At 33.3% G+C, this 16871-nt stretch overlaps 1 protein-coding gene across 2 annotated transcripts in view; it reads left to right on the top strand.

The window, feature by feature from the left end:
* Positions 1-14634, top strand: part of LOC145688035 (uncharacterized protein KIAA2013 homolog) — an 81626-nt gene extending 66992 nt beyond the window's left edge. The window contains exons 13-14 of one of the 2 annotated variants that reach the window (XR_014131832.1): positions 1405-1524; positions 14211-14634. Coding sequence is in view for 1 of the 2 variants with exons in the window: in XM_081761733.1 (XP_081617859.1) it covers positions 14211-14229 (19 nt within the window). In the remaining variant the exon portion in view is untranslated. The remainder of the gene's footprint in view (positions 1-1404; positions 1525-14210) is intronic. The other variant, XM_081761733.1, reaches the window with a different exon arrangement.
* The last annotated feature ends 2237 nt before the right edge of the window (positions 14635-16871 follow it).

Genomic DNA, 16871 nt, shown 5'->3' with positions numbered 1-16871 from the left:
CAATAAAATTAATGTAAACAGTAAAAAGAGTTTCACTTTAGTCTCTGTGAAAATAACCAGATGTGTGGTTGTCTTCTTATATCTGTCCTCTAATGAAGTAATATGCTTTATTTCAGTGAAAAACCAGGTGTGTGATTCATTTCAGTAATACGTTTTAATATAATAGTTCTTGAAAATGTACAATGCTAACATCAAAGTTATAGTGAATTCTGTGTACTTGTTTAGATGTATTCTGAAATTGTTCGCTGGTATTGATAGTAATGGCAAAGAACAGATAATTTACTTTTGTGCACACTCAAATAAGTGTGTGGCACACGTGGGGAGAAATTTGTTTTGATAATCTGTTAGTTTAGAGGTAATTAATTTTAATAATCTTTAATATGCGCTGGTTGTAATTTTTTTGTCTGTTGACTTTGACTAGGTCCGTAGCTGTTGGTCCTCTACAGCATTGCATTCAAATTATAAATAGATCTCAGATATTTTATTAACATATTCTAGAGTTCAGCTGTTTCTCATACATACTTTTCTTGCTCTTTTTAGATTTTGCTAAAAGTTCATACTACAAGAACGAAAATTAAATTTACTACACGTAAACATAATTTGAATCACTGAATTATTTTACACAATAAAATAGGTATCTAAGCAAAAGAATGTGTGCAATCATAATAAAAATAAAAGAAACCATTATTTTAAAAGCATATATTTACAAACCATAGATAGTATATTGTAATACGTATGCTTATGATAAATTACGTTTGGTGTAACTGTATTTGTGAGTAAGAGTAGATTTCCAAGGAAATATTTTCCTCATTCCTTTCGGTTATCAAAAAATGTAATCGGTGCTTAACAGATTGATAAGTTTAATTCACATTTAATTGAAGTGTAAAGTAAATGTAAATACTCGTCGCATCTAGACACAAACCATTTACGTAAATCAGAACTTGGGAAGTAGTGAAAGACACTGGAAGAGTTAATTTTCCCCAGAATGTTTATCGTGCGTGTTAGTACAATTATTAACATTTAATTATTATTTTATTTTTCTCAGTCCGCTTGGTCGTTAAATTGTGTTAAAATTGCACTTGTAGGATTTCCATGCAAAACCGACAGCAAAAGTGTAAACCTACTCAATAAATGCTTTCTAGGCAATTGCTTTCGATTGAATTAACCAATTTGAGTACAGTTGACAGTAATATGCAGATAATTACGTTGTGTCTGAAACAGAGAAAACGTGCTTAAATTGGGGCACTCATTTTGAAGTTACAGATTAAAAAATGCAAATAGAATAGCTATATTCTTTTCCTGATGTCTATATGTAAGATTTAGTTTTCTGTGGAGTCTTATCAGTGATAATAATAATGAAAGAAGTTGATGTGTAAAAGTAAATACGCCCACTCTTCTCACTAGGTGATAATAATCTGACTTTGCAAGTGGACTCTTCTGCCGCTAGGTTTTAATTGGGATCCTGACAGAGAAAAGCCTACGGCTTATCAAATGTGATACCACACATATAGACTATAAATTAAGGTACTAGTAATCATTTATTTGATTTTCTTTTGCGTATTATTTGTAGATAGCAAGCTTTCAAACTTGACTTGTTGTATTATGTTGCTTTGTTTATTTTTTAAACTAAATAATAATAATAGTAATAATAAATAAAATTTCAAAAAAAATGTGCAGATACTACTAATCAGTGGAATTTACTAAATCAACATGACGTTGGACCACCGTTCACCCTCAGAAAAGCTCTGATGCGACGTGGATTGAAGTCATAAAGATAGCAAGTGGAATATTACGTACATCATTCCACGTGCAATGCATCGCTCAGTTCCGTGAGAGAAACTGGAATACAGCGTCATTGCTCGGAAAGAACATCTGAACCATAAGATGCACATGATCCCGTAAAATGGCGACACAATCACAGGCGGTGATGCAACTGGTAGGCGTCAGTACAGAGCCCAATGAAAGCCAGGATATTGTAGACCACATCACAAAGCCACCACCATGTTTCACAGGTGGACGGAGACACTGCGGATCATATACTTCTTTGGGTGTCCGCCACATTCAAAATTTGGTGAATTCAGAATCTGGTAGTTACAAATATGGTGAATAATGACTCATCTGACCATATCACATGTTTTCGGTCATCAGCGGCCTATATTGCATGTTCGCGGTATCATTAGTGTCGTGCTAAAGCGTTATGAGCCCCTATCTGCGGATTCGGCCATGCAACCTTACCACGTATCTCCACGTTATGTTATTCACTGCACACTACCGTTCTGCTGCTCGTCACATAGTGCGGAGTTGGCCCTAACACATCATTTCCAACAGCCGCCTCTGCGATCTCCACCTCACTGTTGCTAACTCAAATATTTTACATGTTTTTCCAGCTCTAGGTGTTCAGATTAATATATCTGTGCGTATGTTCAGTATATTCTTTCTTTTTTCCTCCAGAGTGTAATCTTTGTTTAAAATCTCTTGTTATTTGCAAGTCATATTTCTTTCGGAGCGTTTATACTAAATATTTAAAACATTGAACATTAAAACAGAATGTAACTTCATATTTAATACCCTGTCCTACCAGTACATGATTAATAAAGTTGGAATGTATTGTATATTGTTTCCAATAGCACTTCTATTAAATACGCTGATCTGTTTGGATCTGTAAAGAAGCATGGTTATACTTGTGCTAGTGTAAAACCTAGGTATGTTCGTCATCACCGGTTCCACTGAAAAGTGAAGCAAAAGCTATTATACAGGCAGCGACAAAAGTTCTTTCCGTTTGGTAAAATTTATTTTGGGAATAACGGTGGTATGGCTGAAACGCACAGAAAATTACTATTTTTAATTTAATGAAAAAAAAAAACCTACTAAAATTGTCTTTTCATTCTGAAGTTATTTACGAAACTAATTTCTTCAAACGGAAAGAACTTTTGTCGCTGACAGTACATCAAATGTAGTATTAGGTTGCCATGTACGTATTAGTTCGTATTTTTGTCCTTCATTTGATTTTTCTTCAAAGAAAAAAAAAAATGACAAAGATAGCAATCGTTGAAATTCATCGAACTTAACCAGAATTGGAATGATGATAGACTTTAGTAAAATTAGTATTCATGTGAATTACTTTGGTTATCAAGTTATTGACCATTAAAGTTAGGTTTGGAGTTACTAAAAGGGTATTGAAACGTTTCTGATCTCAACCAAAGTTGGTATGGTGGTATACTTCAATAAGCTTAATATGCATATGTAATAGTACTGTATGCAGATGTTCTGTTCCCGAGTTATTGGCTATCAAATTTGTGTTTGGACTCTCCAAATTTGGTATGATGGTTGACCTTGGTGAGCTTAGTACACATGCGAGTTATAGTAAAATATTATGGTGTACAGGTCTTTTGATTCCCGAGTTATTTTGCGATCAAATTTGGGTTTCAGTTCAGTGAAGTCAAGAAACTTCACTGAAACGAGGTTCATGGAATTCGATATTGGCGAAATTTGGCATCGTGAAAGATGTTCACGAGTTCAGTAGGCGTATAAAATGTTATGATGATTTTTCTTTTTCGTCCTCCACTTCTTCCTGCCTTTGCCGTTTCATACGGACTTCCTAAATGGCAGACTCGATTGCCCCTTTTCATAATTCTCTCTGTGCTTACTTTATTTCGTGGTTCTCTTTTTTATTTTGAGCTTCAGGTTGGGGTGAGGCGAGGCTTACCAATTTCTGACGTGATATCTAAAATGTATTTATATCATGCCGTAGTTTTCTTTAAAAAAAAAATTCTTTTCGTCTTCTTCTTGTTAATAATATTATTACAGTAGACTCCCAACTATTCGCCCTAATGTGGCGGAAGGGCAGTCCTAGCCGGATAGCCCGAGTTCTATGAACTAATTTCTTTATGAACATCAATCATACCCCAACAACAATTTACGAATGCAGTACTGTACGTACAGTACAGTTATAATCAGGAACAACGGCAAACGTACTATATCGAGGTCCATTGCACAGTGATGAAACAATGAACAAAGAGTAGAACGCTGCTGTTTTCCTGTCACAACTTGTATTTTGCACACGACACGTAGGAGGATCATAGCAGACGCCTGCTTCCATTGCCTTGGCAATGTTGCCAATGCAACGCCTTACCTTCCTCATTTAATTAGGATAAAAGAAAACTAGACCGGATAGTCGCGGGCGGAACACTCCTGAGTCTATTATTATTATTATTATTATTATTATTATTATTATTATTATTATTATTATTATTATTATTATTATTATTATTACAAAAAGCAATCCATAAGAGGGACAAACAACACCTGAAAAGACACAAAGCTGAAAAGAGAAAAAGAATTATTAATATAAAATGAAATATTCAGACAATTCCTTTTGTTATTGTTGTTTATTCAGTTTCTCATTTTTATTTTATTTATTTCTCTCCTGTTGTCCTTTTTTCAGTTTCTTTATTTTGCTTTTTGGTTTTAGTTGTCTACAGCAGCAGCAAAAATAAAAGGAAAGAGAAACAAAAACAGTATACTTTTAGTTTATTAGGAAATCGGTGTTTCAGATTTCTTAATGATAGTTTCTCTTTCGGCTCTGGAAAAACATCAGAGCCATTGTGTTTTGTTGGTCCGTATGTTCGTTAAAAAAAAAAATATTCTTGATGTCTTCTTCTTTTCAAACCACACTACAGGAAAATAGAACGCAACACTACACTAAAACACTAATAATAAAGACAGAAGATTTTTATAAGTTCTTGGCAAACATCAGAACCTGTATTTTGTTAGTCAAATTTTGTTTGGGTTTTTCTCTTTATTACTTCATTGCAGTTTCAAGTATAAAATTTTCTTTATCTGTTTCTTCCTTATTTCATTCCATAGGTTTCTAAGAATAAGTCGAGCCTGGAATTCTAGAATAGGATAGGGCAAGGTCATGGAAAGATGAAGAACATCAGAGATAAACAGAAAATTGGTTATAATTATCATGATATTAAAAACGTGTAATGAAGTAAAGTTTGTGCTTTAGACACATAGAATACTAAAAATCAAAAAGCGTTAAATGTTGGTATGAAAGGAATGTAGAAAAGTCATATATATGATGATACAACAATCTCCTCCCATATGATATTGCTGTATTGTATTTCAACTCTTTATTGAGAAACTACTAAAACATAATTTGCAGATTTGAGTGGAGAACTCAGACAAAATAATTTTTTTTTTTTTTAAAGTTCCCTTATAACAGAAAAAAGCCCCCTTGTGCGTAAATGGTTAGCATTCATTCTCTCTATCCATGCAAGAGATTCAAGTTTGATTCGTGATGAAAGCTCATGTTGTTTGGATAGCCTTGGTGCTTAGAAGGAGCGTTAAAGAAGCAAGCAAATAATAATCATAGGAAATTATGAACCTTCATTCACGATCTATGGTATTCATACATGGTTGAAGTGAAGAAGAAAGTGAAACAGTTGCTTTCATGTAATAGCAGTTGTGTAGACTGGTTTGTAAGTTAACATCCCTGTACCAACGCCACCTGGAGACAAGACCTTACAGCTCCAAAATGACGTCATCATCAGTAGACCACAGAAGTCTTAAGGAAAATACAAGTCCTAGCCACATTATAATGACTTTTACGATCATTTTGTTCGTATTTTCGTAAATTCGAGTAGAAACGACTACTTGTAGGATAAAAATAAGCTAGTATTGTCACAATAATAAAAAATATGTCTTTCGATAGAATGCAAAATTTAAATCTGCAAATCAGGTTGAAAAACAAAATAATGATTTTATGACAAATTCAAATAGGACATACTTAGATTTAACTGTAGTTCTAAAACTGTTGTTTCAAGTTTAAATAGCATTTTAAAAGCTAATTTTATTGCAATGACACAACTACAGATATATCTAGAACCACTTACTAGGAATACTTTTACATGTTTACATAGATATAACAAATATAACTGCTTTCATCAACATGCGTTTTCTACACTATTTAACTCTTCATAAGAGTACTTAATTTTCGTTTCTTTCCACATTGTGGTATGCTGCTGTTTCGGTTTTTAGAGTAATTATTTAATATCACATTAGTGGTAGCCCAACAGATAATTTTACTCAATTCTTTCAAATCATGTCCCTTTTGGGAATAAAATATCATCGAACTTCTGATCAACATACCTTTCAGCAGGCACATAACTACACCTCTTTGATTATTACTTTCAAGAAAGCTTTGTTATGCTCTTCAATGGGTTTTTGAATAATGCAATACACAACAAGCACAATATTAACAACAATTTCACTTGTATATAATAGACCCCCACGATCTAAACTTGCAATAAGTGAACTCCCCGTTTCTCCCATTTGCATACGTTTATCTACTAACACATCACTACATTCGTCCACCATAAGTGTAACATGCTTGTCTCTTTCTTGTAACATTGGAAATTTCTCTTCAACATATTTTAAAAAGAAATCATCTGGATTCTTGTTACCGGGATTCGCAACTTCACTCTTGCAAAGTTTTCGTATAGTCGATTCATCTGGTAGGATTAAATTCCCTGAGTTTCTAATGAAACGAAAAGCACATGGTGACATGAAATGTAAGAGCGACGAAAACAGAAGACAATCACTATCATACCTATACCGTGATTTGTGATGCATAAGAAGTTCCAACTGAGTAATTATAAAAGACAAGTTATTTGAATATTTTGTATCATCTCTGTCACGAACACTATTTAAAATGCACAAAACCACTTCGTAAGCTTCCTTAACTGATATCTCAGATGTTCCCAAACTTTCTGCAAAACCTAAAGCAGTTTCCAAATCACTGAAATTTCTTAATACCTTCGCATTTTTTGTTTTAACTTGAATATCTCTAAAGAAACGCTTGAATGACATATTTTTGTCCACAGTAACATACACTCCTTGATAACTGTCAGACGAAAATTTCAAAAACATAACCAAATCAGTTCTGCTAATCACGCTCCAGTTTGCAGGCAGCTTAAAGTTATGAATCTTGTCTTGGAAATCACTGAATGTCAAGCATGTCCTTTCAGCTTCATACTCGCTGTAAGTTGATTTGCTGTTCTCAATGGCCTTTTGCAAATTTTGGGCTTCTCGTCTTTCAGCCTTTTCTTCACGAGACGGTCGACGTTGTGCTTGTGTGCTGGAAGTCGTGAGGTAGGATAGACTGCCTGGAAAAATCTCAGAAATTGCACCTTCCTTGAATCTTGGCCTTCCAAGTTCTGCAATAAGAATCTTCCTCATTTGGTTATCCAGATGATGGCTTTCCCAATCAATATCCGCGTCTTTAAAATTAACATGACAAACCTGCAAATAAATATGAATGGGAATATCAATAACAGAAACTCAACCTCATTACTATTGACAATATCGTGAAAAATACTGAAACCTAACCTAATCTAACTAACGAACATAAATTAAACTAAAAACGCGATCTCTACGGAAAAGTCAATTATGTCCTAGCTACTTCAAATGGGGGTCAGCGTTTTAGAACCATTCCTATCCGGGTACATATTGTTAAAGAAAGAAAGAAAGAAAAAAAAAAGTATATTAGAACTTCGGAGCTAAATTCCGAATTTCCCTCTGCTGCCATATGCAAATAGTTCCACATTTACAATTACCTGAGATTTCAATATAAAACCTATGAAAGAGTAAAATATTCTATTTCTATAATTACGTAGAGGGCAATAATTAATTAACCTAAGTTTTTCATTTCAACAAATTAAAACTAAAATTGCAAGTATTTTATCCAACATGGCAGCAGTCGAGCAGCGGAAAATCTATGCAAGTACGCAGATAATAAGGTACAAAATAAAAACCCTCCACAATTTAATCGTAATAGGTTGAAGATTGATTATACAGATCCACATATTTGTAAAATTTACAGCAGAAGTTTGTAATAATATTTTCATAGAGTAGTGTGTAAATAATCAAAATATGGTATGTTCATACCTGTGAGATGCGTATGTACGTGAAAATACAGAAATGAAAGTCGGAACTGGTATGCACGTATTCGCTCATAGTGTAAACAGTGACGAATGGACAATTTCTGAAATTTATGGAAGAAATTAGTAATAATATCGTAATATACCAGTATGTGAATCATCGAAGTACGTTGTGTTCATACGTCCGACTCGGATTTGTATATAGAAAAACAGAAATCGAAGTGTAACATGTTCGACATGCATTGTCTTCCATGTAGTCATTGAGCACAGTGAATAAAGCGTAGGAAGGTAATTGAGGGTATACGAAGGTGAGGAGTTAAGATGCGGAAATATTGAAATGATGGTGAAGTAGTACGTATACACTCAAGGATTATTTATTATGTCCATGCTAAAATTCTGAATAATGGCTGTAACGTGTGTAAATGAAGGGATCAATCACATATCTTTCTATCGCAAAAGCAGTGATTTTCCACAACCCTCTTTTACCCGTATACCCACCATCGCTGACGCGTCTGCCCCTACGGACGCACCCTTGCGCTATCGCGTGGACCCCCTGCTGTGTTCCTGCTGTAACTAGGTTAGGTATTCATACTTTCTAGTGGCCACGTAGCACAGGTTGGTTGGTGTTTTTGTAAAAGACTTCTTAAATTAAATTTGTACCAGGGAATGCAAGTGTACATCTCAAAAATGATTGCTGAAGGTACAAAAAGTGAATGCACAGACAAGGAAGTATATATTTCATGAATTTATGTATGGATCCGTATAATCATTCTGCAAGCGTAATAGTACCATGTTTTTCTTTCTAACTTTTCTCTGACCATGCTCGTGACACTTTCCCCATAAATGGATACATAAAAAATGCGTCACTATCCATGCACATTATAATAGCGCTGTCTGAAAATATTCAGGCAAGGGTTTAGATAAATAGTCCACTTACATAGAATATAAGGAAATTATTATTTCGTTGTATACATAGTGTTATAAAATAGCACACATCACATTGTAAGTTCATTTCTAAAGCAAGCTAAGCTGATTTTACCTAATCTAAATTCTTTAAAATGTAAGGTGGGTTTTTTATCTGCACCCTCCCTTCCCAATATGGAAAATATTAAACTATCTAAGTAAGCCTAACTGTGTTTCTTTAGTTGCTTTGAACACTATTTATTATGAATTATATTAACCGTTTTGACAAGTCATAACTTCATATTGTTCTTCCATCATATTTGTTTATAGAACAGCAGCTTTTTTTAATATTTTATTATTGTTGGGGGTTAGCGGGGCTTGGCTCCCTGTACTTTTGAAGAATATTTTAACCTCCTTTTTGGAGAATATATTACGTTTTTAAAAGAAGAATGTTATTTTTTTGGGTTAGAAGGTTTTGCGCCATACGTGTGTAATGTTTATTGTTGTCGGGGGGGATTAGGGGGCTTGCCCCCCTATGCTTTGAAGAATTATTTAACTTTTTGTAAAATAATAATGCTTTACCTTTTTTTTTTTAATAGTCGAAGGTTGTCCTGCTATACTTTTATAGAAAATTGTGTTGTTGTGGAGGAGGGGAGGGGTAGGGAGATGCGGGTCAGTGGTGGCCCGGAAGATCCGAAAAAGTGTATTATTTTCTTTTGGTCTTCTAATAATACAGTTTTTCGATTCTTCTGGATCATCTATATCACTGACCCGCATCCAGAAAAGGGGGACCAGTAATCTAGAACCTAGCCTGTAAGGCCTTGTATCCAGATGGTGTTGCCTGTACTCACCAAACAAATATAAAATAAAAGCGTACAAATTATTGTGGAATCAGAACCATATGAGCTCCCGTCGCGAATCAAACCCAAACCACGAATCCGTTTTTCTGTGTAATATGGGAGCTGTGTTAGTTTGCAGAGTTCATGGTCATAGGAAGTTCACAAGTACATTTCATTTTACTTAGAACTCACGGGAAGATATTCCACGTTTGTTTATCTTTCTTGTATATTGGAATATCATAAACTAGGCAACGGAAGACAGTTAACAGCAAATTACGCAGCAACACTGCATCTCCCATATCTATCAATTGAGAAGTCCGATAAAATATAGGCCAAACAACCTGAAAATTTTAAAAGGCAATAACATTGTAGCTGACAGCAAAAGATATGTTATTGCGAGAATATGTAAACCCAGTCGCTAAAATGTACGTACTTCGGTTATAATTTTGTCGAAAATTAGAAATATGTGTGAGAAAACTCAAACGGCTCTTGCTTCTCTACTATTAACTGAGGTCAGATAATTAAACGGAAAAATATCTTCGGAATTAAACACCTTACTGATAATAAGCAATGCGTAAAGAAATTCTTATGTTTAAAATGACTGGTTTATATTTACTTTAAAATAGTAGAAAATAATGTTGCAAATACAATAATTAGACTTCTGCTCATGATACTTCTAAGAGGACTAGGGGCTAAGATGCAGAGTGAATTCTGAATCAAGACAAGATAGGCTGAAAAATGTTTGTAAACTAGTTTCCCATTACATAATACATTATACATACAGCAATGTAGTTTCAAATATACAGCGATATCACCTGACAGTTTACCGAATACTGTAATTATTATTATTATTATCATCTACTAGCTAAACCTGCGTTCTCTACACAGTGCATTATTCACATATGAGCATGAATCTCCTTGTCATTCCTCACAACATTTGTACATGTCCCTTTACAAACACTAATGAAAGACGTCTTGATAAAAATCGGCAAGGGATACCATAAAGAGGAGATTTTTTCGATTATTTTTTCAATATCTGGCACCGTTTGCAAGATTTGAGCCTACTTCCGATTGGAGTTCTTAATTCATGTATGACCAGTGTTTTCTTTCTTCTTGCATGCACTATGTAATAAGTAAACACATTATACACACAATTAATTATAATGTCAATGATATATAGTGTCCACTGGGCAAAACACTCCAAACAATAAAGATTCAACATAGAGTGGAGGAATGATTATCCTTCGTTTTTCATTATCGTCTGGCAATGAAACAAAAGCCTGAGAGATATACAACCCCGGTATACAAATGTGTTGTTCCAATGTATAACTCGTAGGATATGGTGCTTTATTTTTTTAAAAAAATTCTACACTTTCAGTGTACCCCTAAAAATGTAATACAGAAATAACGACCATGTTTTTCTTTTTCATATTCAATTAGAACTGGACAATCTACACATAATCTGGAATCGACCAGTGAAAACGTCACGTTTCCAGCACTTGTGGTTTGCGAGATGATATTGTCGAAAGGATTGGAGACAAACATATAAACCTAGCATTTTAATAGATAGACTAACTTAACCTGCGCTCTCTACACAGCGCATCATTCGCATATGAGCATAGATCTCCTTCTCATTCCTCACAACATATGTGCATGTCCCTTTACAGACACAAGGGAAAGATGTCTTAATAAAAAAAAAATCGGCAAGGAGTATCATAAAGGGGAGATTTTTTCGATTATCTTTTCCCAATATCTCGCACCGTTTGCAAGAGTTGAGCCTACTTCCGGTTGAAGTTTCTAATTCAAGTATGACCAGTGTTTTCTTTCTTCTTGCATGCAATATGTAATAAGCAAATACATTACATATACAATTAATTATAATGTCAGTTATATATGGTGTTCATTGGGCAAAACACACAAAAAATAAAGATTTATTTCAGACTCGAGAAATGGTTATCCTTCCTTTTTCATTATTATTTGGCCATGAAACAAACGCCTGAGACATATACAACCCCAATATACAACAATGTGGTGTTGGAATGTATGACGCATAGGATATGATGCTTTAGTTTTTTCTTTTTAATTTCAACGCTTCCAGTGTACCCTAAAAAATGTAATAAAGAAATAATGGCCATGCTTTTTAAATATTCAATTAGAACTGGACAATCTACGCAAAAATTCCAATCGATCAGTGAAAACTTCATCTTTCTAAAGCCTGTAGTTTCCGTGATCTCATTGTTGAAAGGATTTAGCACAAATATATAAACATAGTTTAAAAGAACTCGGAAGATGGAAGCACAATTCATGTGCATTGATTTTAGAGAAGGCTTATTAAAATACAAAGGCTTTGAAAAATAATTTTATATCATAAACTTTATGAAAAAAATAAAGTTAACTAATTTAGACTATTTAAAGTACAAATACTTAAAATGTTTGTCTCTGTTAAACATGAAATCACACATAATCGTAAATGAAAGATTTGAAAGCCAAAGTTATAGGTTGGAGCTCAGGGGCTTTTAATTGCTATTGTAGCATTTTAATAGATAGATTTTTAAAATGCTAGGTTTATATGTTTGTCTCTAATCCTACTATAGCAATTAAAAGCGCCCGAGCTCCTACATAAACTATGGCTTTCAAATCTTTTCATTTACGGTTATGTGTGATTTCACGTTTAACAGAGACAAACGTTTTTTAAGTGCGAGTACTTTAAATAAATTGGTTAACTAGATCTTTTTCATAAAGTTTATGATATAAAATTGTTGCTCAAAGCCTTGTATTTTAATAAGCCTTCTCTAAACCAATGCACATGAATTGTGCTTCCATCTTCCGAGTTCTTTTAAACTATATGTTGGCGACGTTTATATGTTTGTGGTCAATCCTTTCGACAATGAGATCTCGGAAACTACAGGCTCTAGAAAGATTACGTTTTCACTGATCAACGGAAATTTTGCGTAGATTGTCCAGTTCTAATTGAATATTTAAAAAAAACATGGCCGTTATTTCTTTATTACATTTGTTTAGTATACACTGGAACCGTTGAAATTAAAAAAAAAAAAAACTAAATCACCACATCCTACGCATTATACATTCCAACACAACATTGTTGTATATAGGGGTTGCATATGTATCAGGCGTTTGTTTCATGGCCAAATAATAATGAAAAAGGAACGATAACCATTTCTCCGGTCTAACCAGTAAGATGAATCTATTTTGGAGTGTGTTGCCCATGAACAACATATATAACTGCATTATAATTAATTGTGTATGTATGTACTTGCTTATTACATACTGTATGCAAGAAGAAAGAAAACACTTGTCAGGCATGAATTAGAAACTCCAACCGGAAGTAGGCTCAAATCTTGCAAACGGTGCGAGATGTTGAGAAAAAAATAATCGATAAAATCTTCCCTTTATGATACGCCTTGCAGATTTTATTTTCAAGACTTCTTTCACTTGTGTCTGTAAAGGGACATATACAGATGTTGTGAGGAATAACAAGGATATTTATGCTCATATGCGAATGATGCGCTGTGTAGAGAGCGCAGGTTCAGCTAGTAGATATATTAAAATGCTAGGTTTATATGTTTGTGGTCAAGAAAAGTTTGTTTGTGGCCAATCCTTTCGACAATGAGATCTCCAAAAACCACAAGTGCTAGAAACGTGCCGTTTTCGCTGATCGATTTTAGATTTTGTGTAGATTTGCCATTCTCATTCAAATTTTCAAAAAAAAAAAATTGTCTTTATATTTCTGTTCCACATTTTAGACGTCGGTTTGACCCTACTTAATATTGCCAATAAGATGTTAAGGTTGATATCCTTGTGAAAGGCAACCAGTAGAGGAGCTACGTATAGCGGATTGATGAACATTTCAGATGCTTTGCTTTAATCTGAATGACAAAACCTATTGTAAGCTGGCAACTTCGAAGGCTTGTGGACTCACAATGAGGCGTACTCGGATATGGAATTATAACAAAAAAGTATTTTGCATTTGGTATCGTCTATCACTTATCCAAGTTTGCCACGAACTCCCCCCAGCATTCTATAGCAATTCACTCCCATTGAGAGTCTTCATGTCCTTTACTTGTGTCCATAAGGGACTTGCACATATATAGTAAGAAGTGGGAAGGAGATTCACGCTCATATTAAACCTATGCGCTGTGTAAATAGCGCAGGCTCAGCTAGCAGTTATTATTATTGCAGTGCTTTTCCCTAGTATAGAACACAAAGCAGAGTTGTCTAAATCACTAATGTTTTAAATGTAATTGGACGGCTAAGCAGAATAAAGATATTTCAAAGAGTAGGAAAAATATTTCATAACATTTAATCATTTATTATTAATTGATCAATAATGCAAAATTAGAACAGTAGAAATATTATGCTTTTTCTAATGCTAATTATACTTATTAAGTAAATCACTAAGAAAGTTTATGAATTTTTATGGTGGTATAATTAACAAGAAATGTAAGTAAATATTTTGAGTTTTTAATACATATAGTTAATATATTGCACTTCTTTTTCTTTTCAGGAAATTGTCGGATTTGTAGACCACGTGTGATACAAGATCCAAACAGACTGATATTTTATACATGAGAATTAGTTCTCTGAAATTTATTAGACTGAACTGTGTACCAGAATTTTTATTTTTATGGTGTGATATAGTGAAAGAATTGGTGTATGTGCTGTACAATGAAAAACTTGGAAAGACTATTATATGAAACTCATTGCCTTAAATAAATAGATGGATAATAGTTACACTGTTTGTTTGTTTCCAGTGACAGTAATAAAGTAGTAGTGTTCGTACCAGAGTTACTGTTCGATTAGATTTGTTTTGTATAGAATTCGTCATCGGGTATCAGTTACTCTTCGATTTTTAAAAGAAGAAAACTATAAAAGTGTTTGTTTTGTTGTGATATGCCTTGTATATTAAATATGTTGTCTAATATATAATTTAAGAAATATGTTCATATATTTATATTTTTTTTTCTTAACTTTTACTGAATTCTATATTTGACTATAATAATAGTTACGTTCAGTTCTGTGTGTTTCTATGGTTACTGCCGTATTACTTAAATGATCATTAATCTTGACATATTTTCTTGATTTGTACTCAGGGGTATTTTTTGTTCTTCGCTACGAAGGGTTATTTTAGAAATCTCCTTTTCAGTAGGCTGTAGATTCCGTCCTTTGCTGGCATTTTGGGCATCACTACGACTTTTGTATAACAAATGAGAGAAAGATAGTTATATTTAAGAACTTGTATCTGAAGCTTATTTCTTGTTATTGCAAATGCAATTTTTCCATTTGTGTGCTTTATTTGGAAGCGGATATATCTTGTTTATCACGTTGCTGCTTTTAGGACAATTTGAGCTGAAGTTATTCGGTGGATGTTGAGATGTGCGTTCAAAGTTTCGTATGTGTGTTTGGAGATTCCAGGGTAATTGTGAGAATAGAGTGCTTTATTCTCTCTTTGTTTGTAAAATGAATAATAGTTTTTCTTTCTTTCTTTCTTTCTTTTTCTAGTTCACTTTAAATTGTTGACAGTATATTAGCAAGTTGTATTTATATTTAATGATAAGAATTTCCTACAGAAAGTAAGCTATATCGTAAGTCATTGTAAAATTCTTGTCAGGTATTAGTTGTTATAATCACCTGAATAAAAGTTTACTTTTTACAGTGCTTTTTATTATTTTTTTCTTTTAGAGTAAAGTTGCCATACTCTGCAAATAGTTTACACAGACAAAATCTGTTTGCTCTGTGAAACTTCATGTAATACATATTTGTCTTTTTTCATGGTACCCACAACTGGATCATCAGTCATAAAATATTTTTCTTTTTACACAGTTTATTTTTATTGTTAATATATCTTCTTTTCCTTCGACTTACTCAATATTTTTGATCTTAGTTAACGTATTGTTCAGTGATACTATATACTTAATATTAAACTGAAAACCAGTTTACAATATTTTCAGTGTATACAAATAGATTTTATCTCGTATGAGTCTTTTTTCTTTCCTAACTTTTAGTTTCCGCAACACTATACTAAATGAGGATTTTTGAGGAAATCTAATATTTCATAACAGTGATACATATATACAACTAAGTTACTTTAAATAAAAAATCCTTTTTTTTTTTTTTTTTTCAAGAAAATGCAAAGTATAATAATAATCCTAAAATAAACCAGTAATTTACTTGTATAACATTTAGGATTATCGAACCTGACTGAATTATTACAATGAATTATCTTTCCATTGAGATAGAATGAATAGAAACAGAGTTAAATTTAATCGTATATTAGGATTGGTTTCGTGAAATTATCAACATTCTTTGTTTAGCAATCCGCAAATATGTGTTCCTATACGTAAAATAATTTTGAGTGCAGTTATGTATATTATTCGACCCTTACCTTCATTTCTTGATCTAGGTATTTGAAAGTTTCTACTGTCTTCAATGGTGTCTGGTAGTTTTATTTATATTTCTGTTTTTTGAAATTATCAAAATCTCATCTTCCTCTCGCCTTATACAGAGGCGTCTCAAGTACTCAGCGATTTTTGTTCATCATCTTCTTTGGTTACTCCTCAAATCATGTCGTTTGCGAATATAAATATATTTCTACTCCCTTCTCTGCTCTTCTTTTCGTCTTCTATGTCTTACATTACTACATTGAATACCATTGGAGATAACACAGTACACGTTCAGCCAACACTTCACTTTAAACATTTATTACGTCTGCATGATAAGTCTTCAAAGAGTTGTTTGATTCATCATAGTGATGCTTCTGCTCTTCCTATGTAATATAGTATGCTAAAATTCCTCTTTGTGAGAGCTCGCAAAGGGTTATTGGTCGAGAGTGAGTAGGTTTGTGTTTAAATGTATTAAGTTGTAGATGTGCTAATACATTATTTCTTTCTTTCTTTTTCACTGCTAATATTAGTTAATTAAAACTTTTCTTATTGGCTTCTTAAGAAATTAAACCAATTTGTGTACTCCAACGAGACCTCAATGTTGTAAATTTAAAAAAAAAAAATAAAAAATAAAATAAAATAATGCGAGGGAGGATCAAATGAAAACCTTAAAAATGCAATCAAATGCCGTAAAATTAGACGATTGCTTTGATACGTGGCAGCCATATGCCTTGAGTTGCACTTAATGACCGAAAGGTGACAGAGTATTGCTGGGCAAGTATACG

This window comes from Thermobia domestica, chromosome 6 (genome assembly GCF_964235325.1).
Source record: "Thermobia domestica chromosome 6, izTheDome1.hap1.1, whole genome shotgun sequence".
NCBI classification, from domain to species: Eukaryota; Metazoa; Arthropoda; class Insecta; order Zygentoma; family Lepismatidae; genus Thermobia; species Thermobia domestica.
Note: the sequence above shows the minus strand (reverse complement) of the source record. Positions and strands in the feature narration are given on the sequence as shown.